At 36.6% G+C, this 16,033-nt stretch overlaps 1 protein-coding gene across 3 annotated transcripts in view; it reads right to left on the reverse strand.

Moving 5' to 3' along the window:
* Nucleotides 1-669: 669 nt before the first annotated feature.
* The window catches only part of LOC149263210 (glycerophosphodiester phosphodiesterase GDPD6-like), a 334,598-nt gene continuing 319,234 nt past the window's right edge, over nucleotides 670-16,033 (reverse strand). For all 3 annotated transcript variants that reach the window (XM_089387371.1, XM_089387374.1, XM_089387378.1), the window contains one exon: nucleotides 670-1,175. In XM_089387371.1, coding sequence (XP_089243497.1) covers nucleotides 927-1,175 — 249 coding nt within the window. In that variant the 3' untranslated portion in view covers nucleotides 670-926. The remainder of the gene's footprint in view (nucleotides 1,176-16,033) is intronic.

Below are 16,033 nucleotides of genomic sequence, written 5' to 3' on the forward strand. Positions count from 1 at the left end.
CTTATAGGATGTCTATTCTTCCTCTTCGTATTTACTGTGTTACACAGTTCACTCTGGCACATATAAAGTATCCTGGAGGTGAAAAATCATGATGTAAAATCCTGCTGCAGAGCTTTAATCTATACTTAAAACAGCGGTTGCTACACTAAACAGTCGACAGAGTGTCTGTTTTGTACTATAATTTAGTATTTTTTTTCAGTTAATACAAATCCTTGGTCGTTCATTTCATGTCAGCAGCATTACCATCTGTTTCGAAAGAAGTGCTATTTATGAGAGAACTATGGGGTTTAAACTTTTGGATACTTCAGCGGTACTGACTGTGAGAAGACTGGTTTAAATCGAGCCACACAGAAGATAATGGAACAGAAAGATAGGGTTTTTTTTGTAGAAATATAATTTGTAAAGATAGGCTTTTTTTTGTAGAAATATAATTTGTAAATGGGATGGGTAGAGAACAGCAGAGATCCTAAGATAAATGATATTGTACTTCCTCTTTTATAATGGAGTGAAGTGCTTTTTTCTGCTGTACCTCTTCTTTTATAATGGAATGAAGGGTTTTTTTCTACTTGAAAAAAAAATATTCAGCAATACTGAAAGCACGTAAGAAACATCGTAGTTTTCATTAACTCCTGAAAATACACAGAGAAAGTGAGCAAGAATGCAAACAAATAGAAAAACATTTCAGTATGAATATTTATTTGATAAAAAGAATTAAATAGTCACTTGAACTAATTCCTCGGATTTAAAAAGTCTTTTACCACAGCTTGAATAAGCTACACATGCCATCTGTTCACTTGAAAGGTAGTCCCCAAGTTAATTGTCAACTAATATCAATGGAGATGACAACTTATTTGAGCATTTGAAAATACAGTCAAATAATTTATAATAGATATAAGGCATCGGAGACTTGAACGATTTAATTACAATCATGATTTTGATGGCTTGAACGACGAGATCATTTCTCCAATTTTATGCAACAAATTCAAAGCTGTATCATTTTTCTCAGAGTCCGTTGGTGAAGTCAACATTTGGTAGGAATGGAAGCTTCCAGTGAAATCAGTGAAAAGCCCATCAACTCTAATCACTTTAATCCAATACTCGTACTCTTCATATGGATCTTGATGAAAATTGAAGTGCAAATACGTGTTTTCATTCCGATAGGTGTAAGGATGAACCTAACATGCATGGCCATAAAAGCTCCCATCAGGCAACATTCACGAAAAAGAAAATGCCGACTTCTGAATTTCAAGATATTAGTTTACGTTTAGCATTAAACGTTTTACATTCTTGGCCCGTTCCATTGTATCATTGAAGTTAATTGCACTTAAACACTGATTGTAAGAATAAAGACGACGTGTGAAAGAGAGGAGAAATGTCATGTGATGAAATATAATTAATCTATGATCTAAGAAAATGAAATTACCGTGAAAGAAAAAGAGGTTTATCCATGAAAACAATTAGCCAAAATTAACTCCCATGCTTTCGAGATAACAAACGAAATTTTGAATGTAGAACTTGCGCAGGAGGAAGTTCAAGTGCATCAAAGAACAACCGACAGGAAAGACGAACAGTTGTCTGAATAGTAGCAACATGTTATCCAGGGATCCACAATAATTTTTATTTCCTCTATCAGGGTTATTAATTCAATTGAAGTTAAGCTCCAATAAACTCAACAGCAATAATTCATATGTTGATGACTCTTCAATGGTCTAACACAATACAGTTAGACAGTGCAGTAGTGACTATACCTGCAGCGATTTGTTTCTATAGCATACCCTATACAATGCATAACTCTAATGACCATCCCACTTACAAGAATAACTTGCTTATATGAAACTTCATACTTGGTCCAGGCTAAATCTACAGCGATAACAATTTTACCAAAACAGCAGTCCGGCTTCCAGAATTCCTTAAACTCCATGTACACAAAGTGACAAATATGACACCGTCATTGCCGAGAGATAAATGGTGCAAACGAATCGGGATGATATTATAGTCTATGCAACCCATATTTTCAAATGCAGTCTTATTGACCTAAGGCACCTACCAATTCTAAAGTTTAAACTACATAAAGATAAACCATGCAGAGTATTCTGATGCAAATTTTGAAAGCATTCCAGATCTGATAAGTTCTGGCAGAAATTGGCACAATTTCGAAAACGAAATCTCTGTACATTGTTGAATTTCTTATTCAAAACTGTTATTACATAGTAGCATAACTGAATAAGAACCTTACCACCTTCGATCTACATGAAATTATGGCTGATAATTTGCCAAAATGCCATCAATCAATTCCAAAAGATAGCCCATATTTTGCTACCTAATTGTATATAGGATCAGAAATGGAATAAGATGAGTACAATGTTAGGTTCCAGGTTACCCCAAAGAGTGTTTAAACTATGCTTGGGGATGCTTCACGTGATAGGGGGTGCATGGTGTATTGATAACCCATGGTTGTAACATGATGGACACACACATTGGAGATGGCTTAGTCATGGATTGCTAGACCTTCTCTTGGTGCTTATGTGGCACATTTCGTTAAGTCTTGAAGACCTAGTAAGCATGATCACATTTTTCATGATGTGAGCATGGACAGTTGATTGCTTGCTTGAAGAATGATTCACCTTGGAGAAAGAGCGTTGGGCATCTTGGAGGAGGGCATTGAGTCCCAAATGGCATGGAGATACTTGGTTGCATAGAAGCTTGTACTTAACTTGGGAATGCTTGGGTTTGAGGACTACTCTTGTAGGTGTGGTCACCCATGGCTTAGGAGGCAATGTTGGAGTTTTTTGGGCATTTGGAAGAGAAGTTTTCATCCTTAGAGCCTTGCTCACTGGACGTGCATGCCTTGGAGCTTGACAAATGTCTCCTAGAGTTGGAATGCTCCACATATAGGCCTATCCTATGTAGTGTTAAGTTCTTGTAGTGGACTAGGTCCACTTTGAATTGTTGGTCACTATTGAAATTCTATAGCATGTGCAATAGAGTACAATTTTCTAATATGATAATTACTTCTTAATGATATTCAAACAGGTATTTCTCATGCCATTGTTATTATCAGATAATTACACATAAAATCTCCACTGTAAATGCAGTGGAAACAATAAAGATCATAAAAAGATAGCCATGCACAATAGACAATATTTTTACCCTAGGAAACCCAAATTGGGAGAAACCCAACAATCTTTTCTTGAGGAGAAATTGTCCTTTTAGCAAGGTTTACATATCATAATTTTTCTAGAAATCTATGCCAACATTACAAGTCAAATCACCAGTCAAACCTATCAAATTGTTGCTGGTCAATGTTGGTCAAACCAATCAAGAGTCAACTTGGTCAATGCTGGTCAAACTACAACCTTCTGTCAACTCACATGCGCGGCCTGTAGTCAACTCGACATGTGGTCAAACTTGTTCAAACCACGGTCAATCCTCGCATATGCAGCCTGGTCAAACTACGGTCAATCCTCACACATGCATCCTACTCAAACTTGGTCAAACTGTGGTCAATCCTCACACGTACAGCTTGGTCAAACTGCAGCCAATCCTCGCACGTGTGGCCTCCAAGAGAGAGATAGAATAATGAAGAAAAAATGAAAGATGAACGGATTTCTCCTTAGCTGAATTTCTCCTCCACTAGAAAAGATGAAAGAGCTTGCTATGTTGATGAGTGCCTACTCACATGCACATCTATATATATAGAGCTCTAATGTTGAGTGGAGTGTAATGTACCAAAGCTAAAATTTTGCTAATACAACCCAATAATTTATTAGAAATTTCTTTAATGAATTTCTTCAAACACTTAGTGGACATGCATTTCGTCAAACACTTTGCTAACAAAATAACAAACCGTTTCAGCGAGAATATAAATGGGGTAGAACATAAATTTTATTAATCTGATCTGAAGGATTTTACAAGGCAATCCAATGAGAAACCTAGGAACTCTGCTTCAGCAGTAGTAGACCAATTTGGTCTGTTACCCACCATTTTGTGGGTGATATTCCTAGGAGAAAATTTTTCTCCATGATGGTCCTCAACTGGCAGCCAACATCCCCTTGCAATCACCATCTAGCTCGTTGTGCCATTTCTCCGCCACCTGAGCCAGCCATGTGGTCCCTCACCCATCTGTCATGATCATATGTTTGAAGGTGGGTTTCCCAAACCTAAAGGTATGCCTTGTCATTTGGTAATTGATTATTTTAGTTTACTTATCATGGAAACTCTTGGGCATGGACTAATGGGGGATTCAGCGGAAAGAGTGGAGTAGGTATGTGCTCTTGTCACCTAGGTCTCTTTTAGGATGATAACCTTGAACCCTAGTCCCATGGGATCTCTTTTACTGACCTTTGGGCTTTTGGGATGGTATTACATGGGAAACCTCGATTTTGGATGTGTCGTCCCGCTCCCCAATTCACATACATCACTCCCCTTATGCTCATTATAACCTCTTTCATCACTTCTCCCACTTGGGTCCACATTCCCCTAATGGGTCCACATGGGGTCAGCCACCCACCTCCCTTTCCCACATCCTGGGTCAGACCTTGATGCAGCTAAAAAGAAAAGAAAAATCATAATTGACCACATTCAATAGGAAATTGTACCACAAAATGCAAAAGATGGTTGGGACAAACACATTAAGCACGTGAAAAAATCCATTACATGAGCTCTTCCCCTTCTGTGGCCATCAACCTGGTTCCTAGAGGCCCTCGATGAGTCTCCTTTATCATTCAAGAACCCATGATTGTCCCAACCCTTGGTGGGCGATGAACTGCCCCACCTTAAAAGGGGGTATCCACGGCTATACTTTGCACATCATGCTCTCATTCCTTTGAACCCTGAGCAGTTAACCAAAGGAAATCATAAAAGGCAAAAGGCATTTGAAGAAGGGTGGAAAAAGCAAGGCCGGAGTAACTCATGCACCACGATTGCTCCCTCCTACACATTATTTACCCAAGTGCAGGCTTCCCTTTTATTAGCTACCCTTGTGCCATGGGATGCGACCTAGGTTGTTCCCCTTTGTCCCCTACTCCACTCCATCCTTGCATCACATGCCACCACCATTTGACGGATATACCATGAACATATCCCCCCTTTAAAAGCAGAAACAACCTAATAGGATGATTGGTTAACCCCTCTTGGAGCTTGGAGACATTAGCACATGCCAAAGCCCACTATGGAAGGGCATGCCATTATGAAGTGCCCACTTGTTTTCCATGGTTTGTAAACTCTTTTACTTGATTGCTTAAAATGACTTGATATGCTGGAAGGTGCGGGGACGCATTGGACCTTATGCAGGATTACAGATGGTCCCCATTTTGGGTTTGGTCTCCCTATACGGGGTCCTAACCCTCTAGTGGGCTACATTGGCACATGTAGGGTGTGTGTAGAAAGCCATGGGCCTCCACAGCAGTAGGTACCATTCCATGGATCCCTGAAGTCACTTAGATATCGCTTATGGTTCACCTCTTGGATGAGGAAGATGCGCCCGGCTCACCATGCCCATCCGGCCCCACAATGACATTATGCACTTGGCAGATGACCCAAGACTTGTATGGTGATGTGGCGTCACTTTTACCATCATCCGAGCCCTTGTAGATGATCTACAGGCATCTTCGACTTATTTGGAGATACATGAGGACATTTATGTGCCCCCACACCCACTTGGGAGCACCACAGATTTACTATTGGGAGAACAAGGGGGCCACTCCCTTGTCCAATGCTTTTGTGAGTCCTATTTCACATTTTGGCACCTATGGACTTCATCAAGCCTCCTCTAAGGCCCAACGACATGCAGTATTGATCATTCGACCTCTTGAGATGCTTATTCTTTTGTTTATGAGCTAGTTTGGTGGGCTTGTCACCAAAAGTTAGGTCTATTGTACATTATTTTATTCTAGGGGCTCAATTAGGCCTAATTAGTTAAATCAAACTCATTAGAAGTGTATAAATACAAGTGATGTGATTTCATTTTAGCATCATCACTTGGTTTGGACCTGTATCTCTTCAGAGAACTTCGCTATCCTTCTTGGTGGACAAAATTTTGGAGCATGGAATGAATTTTGATTTGTGGATTATTTTCTTGCCTTAGAGCTTCTTGATTGGAAAAATTCTTGATGGTTGGATATATTCTAATACATGTAAGTACAATTTAAATATATTCTTTCTTTTACTTTGTCACATACATTGTTGATAAGATTTTCGATATACTAGGGCTAATTTACTGCATCCATTTATGCAAAGTTGTGGAAATTATGTTTCTAGATAGTGCTTCTTCATGTATGGGCCATGTATAATAAATGAATGTTCCTAGGGATGTTCTATTGTTGAATTCACCTCGATAAGCCATCTAGTCTTGCAAAACGAAGTATAAAGCTTTCAAGGCTACTCTCCTTTGCCCTAATGCTAAGCGAAGTTGTCTTTGAAGCCTCCTTGACCTAGAAAACGAAGTCCATAATCATTACTATTTTTTACTCCAATCTCCCCAAAGAATTAGGCACTGGTCTACCATAAGGTGATCAACTTAAAACTTATCTTTCTTTCACCTTCTTCTCTTTTCTAGGCCTTGTCCCATTAGGTCTCCTAGGGCATCATGTTTTGTAAGAACCCTAATTTCAAACTAATTTCAAAATACCAGAACTTGAATTTAAATACCGAATTTTAAATAATTAATCTAATGAATACCAACCTGTCTACTCTGCTGCAATTCTTGTCCGGCTGCATTACCAAAATGGCCAAAACCACTATGCCGAACTGGGTACAATCTAGGTACACAATCTCAAAATGCTTTCCAATCGAAGCAATCTGATCCCCCGTGCCCAAAAACTCAAGTACAATCAGAACTCAAGAGTGTCTGTATCTCTGTGTTAAAATTGAAATTGTTCTCTGTTTTTCCTCCCCCTTCTCAATATTTCCTTCCTCCTTTTAATTCCCCGTCCACCGCCTTCCTCCCATCTCCGTGTCATTATTTTGATACGTGTAATTTTATAAAACCAAATCTTATTTGATTTTGTTGATTTTATTCGGATATGGAGATTTGATAAAAGTTTATTTATTATTTTAATAAATTAATTTGATTTATTTAATTTATAATTTTAATTAATTTATATTATTAATTTATTAATTTTTTATTTTTATTTTAAATTTAATTTGTAAATTAAAATTAACATTTTCTTTTAGTTTACGGATTTATCATATATATGATATTCTGGTGAGGTATTAATTCATTACTTTAATTTATATCTGTAGTAACCAGCTTATATATAGTGCGATACATGCAGGTCCATGCATACGTAGCTATCGTATGGAGGTCTCGTATGTATGCTAATATTCGTATTTTATTTATAGTTATAGGTGGGTCATTACATACATCCCTCCTTCCAAAAACTTCGTCCCGAAGTTAGGGTTTCCAAAATATATTAGTGATTAGTGTAAGTATATAAGTCTTTGTATTTCGGGATTGAATTTGTTTTATATGGGTACTTAAAATTTGTTTTCTTGAATATTTTAAGATTTTACAACTATAATATTCATGTTCTGCCTCTGTCAGGTTCCCAAGCTATTCTAGAATCATCCTATCCTTCCTAATCTCTTCCGCTTCCATCCTATCTGTCCTCTACTAGAGTGTGCCATGGCGTCAGCTATATTGACTAACCATTCATAGGTTCTCAAGGGTATCAGTGTAACTCTTTTGTCTATCCTGTGCTTCTTTTAACTGTTGTCTAATTTGTTTTACCTGTTCCTCCATTTCTTGGATTAATTTTGGCCCTACTATCACCCGATCTTCTAACCTGTCTCAACTTAATGGTGTTCTGCAAGGTCTGCCATATAATGCTTCAAATGGAGGCATTTCGATTGAATTGTGGTAACTGTTATTGTATGCAAATTCGACTAAGGATAAGTACTTTTCCCAGTGTGATTGCTGATCCATAACGTACATTCTCAACATATCTTCTAGTACTTGATTTACCCTTTCTGTTTGCCCATCAGTCTCAGGATGATAAGCTGTACTCAAATTTAGTTGAGTTCCTAAGGCTGACTGTATGCAAGTCCAAAATCTTGAAGTGAATCATGAGTCTCTATCTGATATGATCTTCTTAGGTACTCCATGAAATCTGATAATTTCATTTATGAATACTCGAGCTACGTCAGCAACTTCATAAGTATCTCTTACGGGAATGAAATGGATGTTTTTTGTTAATTTATCCACTACCACTAGAATAGCATTGTGTCTTTGTGAAGTAAGAGGTAGTCCGACGATAAAATCCATAGAAATTATCTCCCATTTGGTCATAGGAATGTCGTGAGGTTGCAGGAGACCTGCTGGGTGACAATGATCAACTTTCACTTGCTGACATTCAAGACATTTTGCAACGAATTGAACAATATCGCGTTTCATGCCTGACTAGAAGAAGAGTTTCTTGGTATCAGTATACATTTTCTTTACCCCGAGATGTGCACAATACACTGCTTTGTGGGCTTCCTTAAGGATGGTGTCTCAGAGATCCCCATTATCAGGAATATACATCCTTCCATGAAATCGCAAGATTCCATCATCTTCTAGTTCATACCCCTCAAACTTAGGTTCTTTTGACTTTTTACTATCAAGACTAGATCTTACCTTTAAATACCAGCTATCTCTTATGAGATGTTCTAGTACTCGTTGCCTTAAGTCTACTTTGATAGGTATGAGGGAAAATATTCAAGGTCTTCTGCTTAAAGCATCTGCCACTACGTTCTCTTTTCCTTTAATGTATGATATTCTAAAGTCATATTCACTTAGGAATTCACTCCATCGTCTTTGTCTAGCATTCAAGTCTCTTTGGGTGAACAAATACTATAGACTTTGTGTTGAAAATGCAACAAGATGATGGAGCTTAGTGAAAAGAAGTCGCCTTCACTAAGTGGCCCGCAGGCTATTTTTGGTGCAAAGTCTATTTTTAGACATATGGATCATGGTCTATGAGTTGCAGAATGCTATTTGTGGATGATTGGTAATGTTGGTAAAAATAGATGGACTTCTATTTTTAGACATATGGGCGGAGTCTATTTTTAGATTGCCAGTCTAAAAATAGAACAGTCGAATATTATTAGCTCTTAATAATATTTGGACTATAAACATTATCTTATCCTCTTGGAGCACTTCAGTTCGAGCTACAGATGTGGCACAGGCAACTGCCAGAAGGAAATACACTTTTCTTATGGGTTAGTTGAGTTATTGCATGATGGACTTCAGTTAGAACTCAAGTGATTGAGTTTGGTGGAGTTGATTGAGGAGTTGATGGAGTTGTGTTCAGTTTGACTTGGTTGAACTAGTTGTATTTAGTCTAACTGCAAATACACCAGTGATGAGTGATGTGAATTAATTATTAATTAATTCACTAATTATTAACTCATAAATCAACTAAAGAATACATCAGTTAACTCAGTGCATGGACAGTTCAGTGGAGACAGGTGTTAGAGGTGGAGACTACTATCAGTTGTGACTATAGCTGTGCATGAGATTTGCACAATCAATGATTGAGATTGCCAATGAGGATTGCGCAGTACAATCCAATGAAAATGAGCTTGGATCATTTCTATTCTCACATTGGATTGCGCAGTAGAGGCAGGCAGACAGCGGAGGAGATTTGAACCTGTGACTTGATTCAGATCTAAGCTAGTTTGTGTGTAACAGGTGGAGATGGTACTGAGTACTTGTGAGCAGTATTGTACTATGTATTGTTACATGTTCTCTATCATTATAATATACAGATAGTTGGGGGTTTTCAGCTGTATGCTTTCCCCAGTACATACTGTGTTGATATGTGTGATTGATGTTTCAATGTGCGTATGCGATTGTTTCTTAATTCTACAAAATTGATGATCAACGTAGAGGAGGTTATGTATTATGCATGCATTCCGTAAATAGTGTATAATCAGGATAATCTCTGTGAATAAGTGTTATATTATTCAAAATTTCTACACTTTGATGGTCGCTTTTAAGCATAAAGCTTCGTCCTACTAGATAGTGTCTCCATATCTTTAAAGCTAGTACTACAGCGGCTAACTCTAAATCATGAATGGCGTAGTGTTCTTCATGAGGCTTTAAATTTCTTGAGGCATATGCTATTACCCCTCTATCCTGCATTAATACTGCACCTAACCCTTGCTTGGATGCATCAGTACATACAGTAAAATCTTTGTCCATATCAGGGACTCGTAAGATTAGTGCACTGGTCAGCAGTCAGAAAATGCTTTATTACATTCCTCAGTCCATTCATACTTAACACCTTTACGTTGAAGAGTTGTAATTGGCTTTGCAATTTTGGAGAATCCTTCCACAAATCTTTAGTAGTAACCGACTAAACCCATAAAGCTTCGCACTTCATGTGCATTTTTCGGTATTGGCCATTCCATGATTGCTTTTACCTTTTCAGGATCTACTGAGATTCCTTCACCAGATATGATATGACCTAAGTAATGAATCTTTTCCTGAAAGAAAGAACACTTGGATAACTTTCCATATAACTGGTGTTTTCTAAGGCAGGATAATACTATCCGTAAATGGTCTTCATGCTCTTTCTCATTCTTGGAGTAGATGAGAATATCATCTAAGAAAACTTGTACAAATTGATCAAGATATTTGCGGAGAACGTTGTTCATTAGGTTCATGAATATTGTTGGTGCATTAGTCAACCCAAATGGTACCACAATGAATTCATAATGCCCAAAGCGTGTTCAGAATGCAATCTTAGAAATATCGTTTTCCTTAATCCTTAGTTGATGATAACCCGATCGTAGATCGATTTTTGAAAAGACAGTAGCTCCCTTCATTTGGTCGAAGAGGTCATCAATTCGAGGCATTGAATACCGATTCTTTACTGTAGCTCGATTCAAGTCTTGATAGTCTATGCATAACCGTAAGGAATCATATTTCTTCTTGACAGAAATTACAAGAGCACCCCAAGGTGGAATACTGGGCTGAATGTGTCTTGTATCCAATAGTTCCTTCAATTGAATTTGCAATTCTTGAAGTTCTGGTGTTGTCATTCTGTAAGGTGTTTTAGAGATTGGTTCTGTACCAGGTTTCAATTCTATTGTGAGATCTAGCTCTCTTTTGGGGGGTAATCCTGGTAGTTCCTTTGGAAATACATCCAAAAATTCAGCTAACACCGGATATTGTTCTAAGGATGGTCCTTTTTCCTTGCTTACTTCTTGAACTGCATATGCCTGACAACCTTTCCTTAAGCAACGCTTCATTTGCATTGCTGATATGTAGCGTAAAGATACTTTTCTCTTGATACCTTGAATTTGGATCGTCTCTCCTTCATCATTTATACCGAGAATTCTTTTCCCATAACAGTCTACCCAAGCTTGATGAGCTTCTAACCAATCCATACCTATGACAAGGTCATAAGTTCCTAGGGCTGTGACATAAACTTTTAATTTAGTCGAACAGACCCCTAGATCAATTTTGCATTCCTCCACACTTAAGTCTACAGATTGGAGTTCTCCTGAGGCCATTTCTACCTGTCTGAAATCACTTTGCTTGTGAACTGCCAACCCACATTTATTTAATGCATATGATTAAATGAAACTATCTGTGGCACCAATATCAAATAAGATTTTGAATTTTATACCATTAATAATACCTGAGGATTCCACTACAGTGGATTGATGTGCTGCTTGATTGTTGTTGACTACTACATGGATTCTATGATTGCCTTGGGTATTTGATGCTGACTCTTTCCCTGTTCTATGCATTATACTTGATGAAGCTTCTGGACAATCACGTTGGAAATGTGGTCCTCCACATCCCCAACAATTAACCTGGGTCAGTCCCCTTGAATCATATTGTGAGTTTCTAGATAAAGAGCTTCGTCCTCTTATGCTACTTCCTCTCGCATTTCTTCCTCTATTAGCAGTTCCACGAGATTTCCATGGACTTGTGTTTGATGATTCAGCAGCTATAGTATTAACTGCCATGGGAGCTCTTGCTCCTGCTCCTCTTGGAGTAAATCTATTACCATAAGGAGGTGGCCTTGAGCTACTTCCCCTGAAGAAGTTTCGGGGAGTCTTTCTTGGAAATCCTGGTTGTAGAGATTCTATTGGCCTGGCATCCCTTTTTATTCCTAGATGCTCCTCTGCATAACGACCACATTCCACTGCCTCGGCTACTGATGATGGCTTCCACATCCTAACCATGGCCCTGATGCAAGGGTTTAACCCATATACGAAGCGCTCAGCTTGACGTTCATCAAAATCTAAGTAATGAATGTATTTCACAAGCTCCATAAACCTTATTTCATATTCTTCCACTGTTTTATTACCTTGGATTAACGTATGAAAGGCCCCGGCTTATTGTTCTTGAAAATATGGAGGTAAATACGTAGCGCGAACTTTCCTCGAACAATTCCTAAGGGACATTATTTGTTGTGAGGTGTAGTTGTTTTTCTAGATTTCCACACCAAATCAAGGCGCTTTCCTTTAATTGAAATATGGCAATTTTTGTTTTTGAAGTAGAAGAGTACTCTCTTAGTGCAAAACATCTGTTCATTCCTTCTAACCATGTCTCAACACGTTCTCTAGCTCGTCCTCCTGAAAATTCTAGGAGTTTAATTTTCTGTAGCTCCCTAGAAATATCTTCCTTTGATTGTCTATACTCAGAACTTTTGGGTTCCGCTGGATTTGTTTCTTCGGGTTGAGGTTGCTCTTCTTTGGTTTTAGCCATTGTCGACCCTTTTAATGTTTCCAATATGGCTTCCAATGAGCGCATTATAACAATCAACTCTGGTGCTAGAGCAATTGGTGTTGATGATGGTCTCGATGGTGGCGGCGATGGTGGTGGCGATGGAGATGGTGATGATGATGGTGGTGGTGTTAATGACGGTGATGCTGCCCGATCACGTCGTCGTCGCTGATATGTCCTTACCATCGTAGTGTTTTCTATATACATAATAAAATTGTAAAAATTTGAGATATATTTTCAGATTTAACATATAATTTTGCAATTTCAAGTTTACAAACAGGTATAGTTTTTTTTTTGCTATTTTTACCTGCTAGGCAGGTCTTACTAGTATCGAGGTCAAGGAGGGTGGTCTCACGACCTCCTTGTCCTAATGCAGGGTATTCTATCCTAATGCCTAATAATTCTTAGTAAGATGCATGGGTTTTCATAGATCATAGTATTCATTTCGTAATTTACCTAATCAAGCTATAAAATATTTACAAAATAAATAAGTTGAACAAGAATAATTTACCTTTTAATTCCTTTCTCCTCATAGCTTGGACATAATGCTCAAAATTAATTATATTAATAAATATATATATATATATATAGAATTTATTTTAATAAAATCTCCATATTAATAAAATCTAAATATAATGTATACAAATATGCCCTTTGTAGGCTTCTCTCTTGACTTGACATGTTATATCGAGCGAATTTGATTGCTTGATAGACTTCCATAACATATATGGTAAAGTCTATTATAATATAAAGTCTCAATATATATTATATTAATTATCATTGATTTATTTTTTATAAAGTAATGGTAGAAATATTTTATTATTATAAATTTTATTTAATACCCATCATAATAATTCAATATCCCATCAAAATATATTACCAAAATTACAACTACTTTTTACTAAAATATCATCTAAAATATTATCTTCAAATGATCGATGTACTATGAATATCATCTAAAGTAATAAAACCCAAACAAAATTTCATATGATTTGTGAAATTATGAATTATAATAATGTAATTAAATATTTATAAATACCATCTTCAGATTATATAGATACTCTGAATATCATCCTAAGTAAAAAATAAAATAAAAACAAAGAAAGTGTCTCATAATTTGACCATTATGAATTATAATTTCATAATTGGACATTTGTAATTTTAATTGAATTACATTAAAACAATTTGGCATTTATAACTTAAACAATGATTTTCAGCACTTTGATACACCTGTTAATAATGTGAATACGATATTTGCAACTTATATACATAAATAAATAAATAAATATACACTATCACTTTAATTAAAATATTAATTATCCTAAATTATCCTCTTTTGACAATACCCATACTTTATTTTACCATGCCATTCTTAATTAAAAATTAATAAATACTCATCTCCCAATATATAATAAAATATTCTAAATAAATAAATCATTCTCTACACAATCCATTTTAATTACTTAATTCTCTTTTATCATCACATAAAATGATTTCAAACCCTTTCAAATATAAAAAAATAATTACCCAAACATAGTAAATTAATCCAAATAAATGAATCATTGGAAAACCAAATTTCTAACAAAATTTAAAAAAATATTAATAAACACAAATGCATTCACTTTCTGATATAACTTGAAAAGTACGTTACATAGTGTAAAGTTTTTTTTAAGTGTTTTCTAAATTAAATATTTATTTTATATTATACAATATCAATGTGTTACGCTGGAACTCAAGCATTTGAATTTTTTTCTTTTTTATTTCACCTTTACGGTGTCATTTAAATTGTCAAACATAGCTTATATGAGGAGAATTAGCTTATAAATCAAACAACCGTTGACATATTTTTATACAACCCATGACTTCTGAAAAGGCGGGACAAAATATGTTTTAAATAAATTAATTTAAATATTTACGATTATGTTTTAAAACTCAAGTTTGAATATATAGTTTATAATATATATCAGCTATATAATCACTGCCGTATGTCAACAGAGATTTATTCAATGGGCTAGACAGAAGAGGGAAATCTACGTGCCTCCGGGCTTTCCTTCCACAGGTTGATACGGTCTAGCCCTTGCGTGTCACACAACCCGTGTGAGTTTGATATATTTATGAGATAGCTGCGATCCTGAGACGCTAATTTGAAGGCAAGTTTGGTAAGTCGAATTTCTCGAAATTCATAGGAATATTTGTTGCATATATGTGATTCTTTCCCGGGCAGCATATGATTATGCTTTGTTGGATAAATAATTTGCTGCAGTCAAGTTTTTCTGTAAATGAAAAGCATAGTTAAGGGGAGTCTGCCCTTTGTTTCTGCCATTGCTTCTGAATATGAAATTTAACTTCACATATTTCCCGTTGATGAAATTGTCATTTGTTACTGTAAAGAAACTATTTTTATTCGTATTTAAATATATGTTAAATAAGTTGTGTGGTTTGGGATCAACATGTTGAAGATGCTTAAATGTGAACGGTTTTCCAAATTTGTCTCATTTAAGACGCAGAATGCGTTGGGATATTGCGTTTTCTAGGAACAGGGGTTGTTTCCTAAGAAATAAATTCAGGCTCTGACTCCATTCCACTACGTTATCAGTCGCATGGTTTGACAGGAGGACATCACTTCCCTGTGGATAGGATCATTCTTAACGGTCCAGAGAGTCATGATCGTGACGGCCTCGCAGCTGGTCTATATGATCATATCAAGGAGACCATCATTTCCCATGACATTTATGAAGGACGTCGGAAGCGCGCATGTGACAGCCAGCCATCTTTCAATCACTGTGCCCATCCTTGAGTACAAACTTTACGTTTCACTTTTTTTTGACCGTGAGGAGAGTAGAAGCCCGACCAAGCATTACCATTCTTACCCGCTTCCCGGGGGGTTGGCGGAGGTTTCAGCAGATGAAGGCTAATTGTCATGTTAAATTTTCTTAATAAATTGCAATATACTTTATTAATACTCTAACATCTGAGATAATGATATGAATGCGTTCGATCATCCAGCTAATCACATTTAACATTTTTGCCATTTATTTTATATCATATTGAAGTTTCCTTATTCTGATAATTGCATCTCACTAACCCATTCTAAACTGATGCACACTCAATCTATTCTACTGTCAGGCTGGTTTAAAGGTAACTGAGACAAAGCGTCCAAAATTCAATGACCATTTATAGATCATCTTCAGAGAAGGAAAACGAGCAGATTTACAATATGGAGCTAATCTGGCTGCAACCTAAATTTAATCGGTGGATGTTTATGCAAAGTACAGGGGTTAATTACTTCTAGGGCTTGTAAGGTCTCTA

This window comes from Pinus tabuliformis, chromosome 6 (genome assembly GCF_031772625.1).
Source record: "Pinus tabuliformis cultivar Carrire ecotype Pingquan chromosome 6, CPIR1, whole genome shotgun sequence".
Lineage (NCBI taxonomy): Eukaryota > Viridiplantae > Streptophyta > Pinopsida > Pinales > Pinaceae > Pinus > Pinus tabuliformis.